We start from the raw sequence: 2,500 nt of genomic DNA, 5'->3' as shown, positions 1-2,500 counted from the left end.
TGTTTCCTTCATCCTGGATCAGAGTCATGTGACTCCTGTCAGCAGAGCCCCCCCACCTCACACGCTGAACACCATGTGAGCATCCACCAATCAGAGCACAGAACACCCTGTCAGGTGACCGCTCCCCAGAGAACCCATCTCCATCTGGCTTCACAGTGAACCACACGCCGTCGTCGCCACGCGGCACCGACGGTGTGTGTGTGTGTGTGTGTGTGTGTGTGGGGGGGGGGGGGGCTACACTCACGGATCTGCGCCACCTTCACCGTCACCGGGCTGGACGTCTTCTCCGCCGCCATGTGCCACCGCCCTCCTCCCCCGGCGCTCCTCCCTCCTTTCTCGATGAAGGCTCGGACGCGGCAGGCGTACGCCCCCCCGTCCTCGCCGGCCACGCCCCTCACTCCCAGCCGGTACTCCCCCGCGCCGGTGCGCTCCAGGCTCGCCTGTCCCCGCCCCCCCGGCCCGCCGCTCCACGACGCGTTGGGGGCCACCACCCCGCTGCGCTCCATGGTGATGATGTCACGGCCGTCGGCCAACCACGTGACCTCCAGGGCGAGGACAGGCAGGTTGTCGGCGGCGACGGAGCAGAGGAGGGTCAGCGTGTTGCCGGGGGCGACGAGCAGAGCCGAGGAGGAGGAGGATGATGATGAAGCTTTCACGCTGAGGGAGCGACCTGCAGAGGACAGAGAGAGGCGTGAGATGTGGGGAGCGAGATCTGTGGCCACGCCCCCCACGTCTCCACGATCAGCAGGCCAGCTGACCCCGCCCAGAACCGTCCAGACGTCTGGAGACGAACACCCACTGGAGACAGGCGTGTTCACCTGGGTCATGTATGGGACTCCACACGCCTCCACGCGTGTCCACAGGGACTCCACACGCCTCCACGCGTGTCACACCATGAGATGTGTTGATTGAACACCCCCGGTGGGACGTCACGGCTGAGGCGTGTCTCTGATGGCGAGCCGGTGGACCAACCGGCGAGCAGCGACACGCAGTGACTCGAATCAGAGTTCTGAGACTCATCAGGTCGGGTTCTGGCGTGATTATCAGTCATTGATCTGAAGGTGCGTTCAGCGTCTCTATGGTAACGGTCCTCCAGACCTTCAGGCGTGTTTCTCTGGACGGACGGGGGGGGTCAGAGTCCTCTGTGTGACTCTGACTCGAGTCAATACGGGTGACCCCTGAGCCGCTCTGGTTTCATTACAGACGTCTGGGTGTCGTCCAGGACAACACAGGAGATACGGTCACCACGGCAACCAGAATGAATGGTGGAGGACAGAATAAGTACCGGGGCCCCTGTCAGAACGGGGGTGGGGGGGGTGCTGTTAAAATAAAGACGACAGAACGGTCCCTCCCAACCCCCCCAGACTCATCTACTGGACCGTATGTCTGACTGTAACTCAGCTTCACTAGTTTAGCTCGTCGTCACGGCAACATTAACCACCAACAGGTCGACGGTGAGGAAGAGCAGCGTCTGACTGACATCCAGAGAACACCTAAAGGGACTGTTACCATGGCAACCAATTTAGATTCATAATCATCATTACGCCTGTCAAACATGAAACATCTGAGCAACACACCAACAACACGCCAACAACATGTCAACAACACGCCAACAACACGTCAACAACAACACACCAACAACACGTCAACAACATGCCAACAACAACAGGCCAACAACACGTCAACAACACGCCAATAACACTCCAACGACAGGTCAACAACTACAACACGCAAACAACACGCCAACAACAACACGCCAACAACAACGACAAGCCAACGACACGCCAACAATGACAACACGCCAATGACACACCACCAACAACACGCCAACAACATGCCAACAACAACACCCCAACAACACGTCAACAACATGCCAACGACAACAGGCCAACAACACGTCAATAAAACGCCAATAAAACTCCAACGACACGCCTACAACAACAACATGCCAACGAAAGGCCAACAACGACAACACGCCAACGACACACCACCAACAACACACCAACAACACGCAGATAACACGCCAACAACAACGAGACACCAATGACACGCCAACAACGACAACACGCCTTTGACACACCAAAATCAACATACCAACAACATGCCCACAACACGCCAACAACATGTCGATAGCACGCAAAGAACAACATGCCAACGACAGGCCAACTAAACACCAACAACACACCAACAACAATATACCAACAACAACACGCTGACAACCGCCAATAACTCGCCAACAACAACAACACGCCAACAACATGCCTATGACAAACCAAAAGCACAACAACAACACACCAACAGCAACACGCTGACAGCCGCCAATAACATGCCAACAACAACAACATGCCAATGACAGGCTAACTACACGCCAACAACATACCAACAACAACACGCCAACAACATGCCTACGACACGCCAAAAGCACAACAACACACCAACAACAACACGCTGACAACGCCAATAAAACGCCAACAACAACAACACGCCAGTGATAGGCCAA

General features: G+C 56.1%; 1 protein-coding gene across 2 annotated transcripts in view; it reads right to left on the bottom strand.

The window, feature by feature from the left end:
* ptgfrnb (prostaglandin F2 receptor inhibitor b) overlaps positions 1-2,500 on the bottom strand; it is a 25,048-nt gene that overhangs the window by 17,230 nt on the left and 5,318 nt on the right. For both annotated transcript variants that reach the window (XM_068309667.1, XM_068309668.1), the window contains exon 5: positions 245-670. In XM_068309667.1, the coding sequence (XP_068165768.1) occupies positions 245-670 (426 nt within the window). The remainder of the gene's footprint in view (positions 1-244; positions 671-2,500) is intronic.

The sequence above is a fragment of the Antennarius striatus genome, chromosome 24 (assembly GCF_040054535.1).
Source record: "Antennarius striatus isolate MH-2024 chromosome 24, ASM4005453v1, whole genome shotgun sequence".
Taxonomy (NCBI): Eukaryota; Metazoa; Chordata; class Actinopteri; order Lophiiformes; family Antennariidae; genus Antennarius; species Antennarius striatus.
The sequence above is the reverse complement of the archived record's forward strand: the minus strand, read 5'-3'. Positions and strand labels throughout refer to the sequence as shown.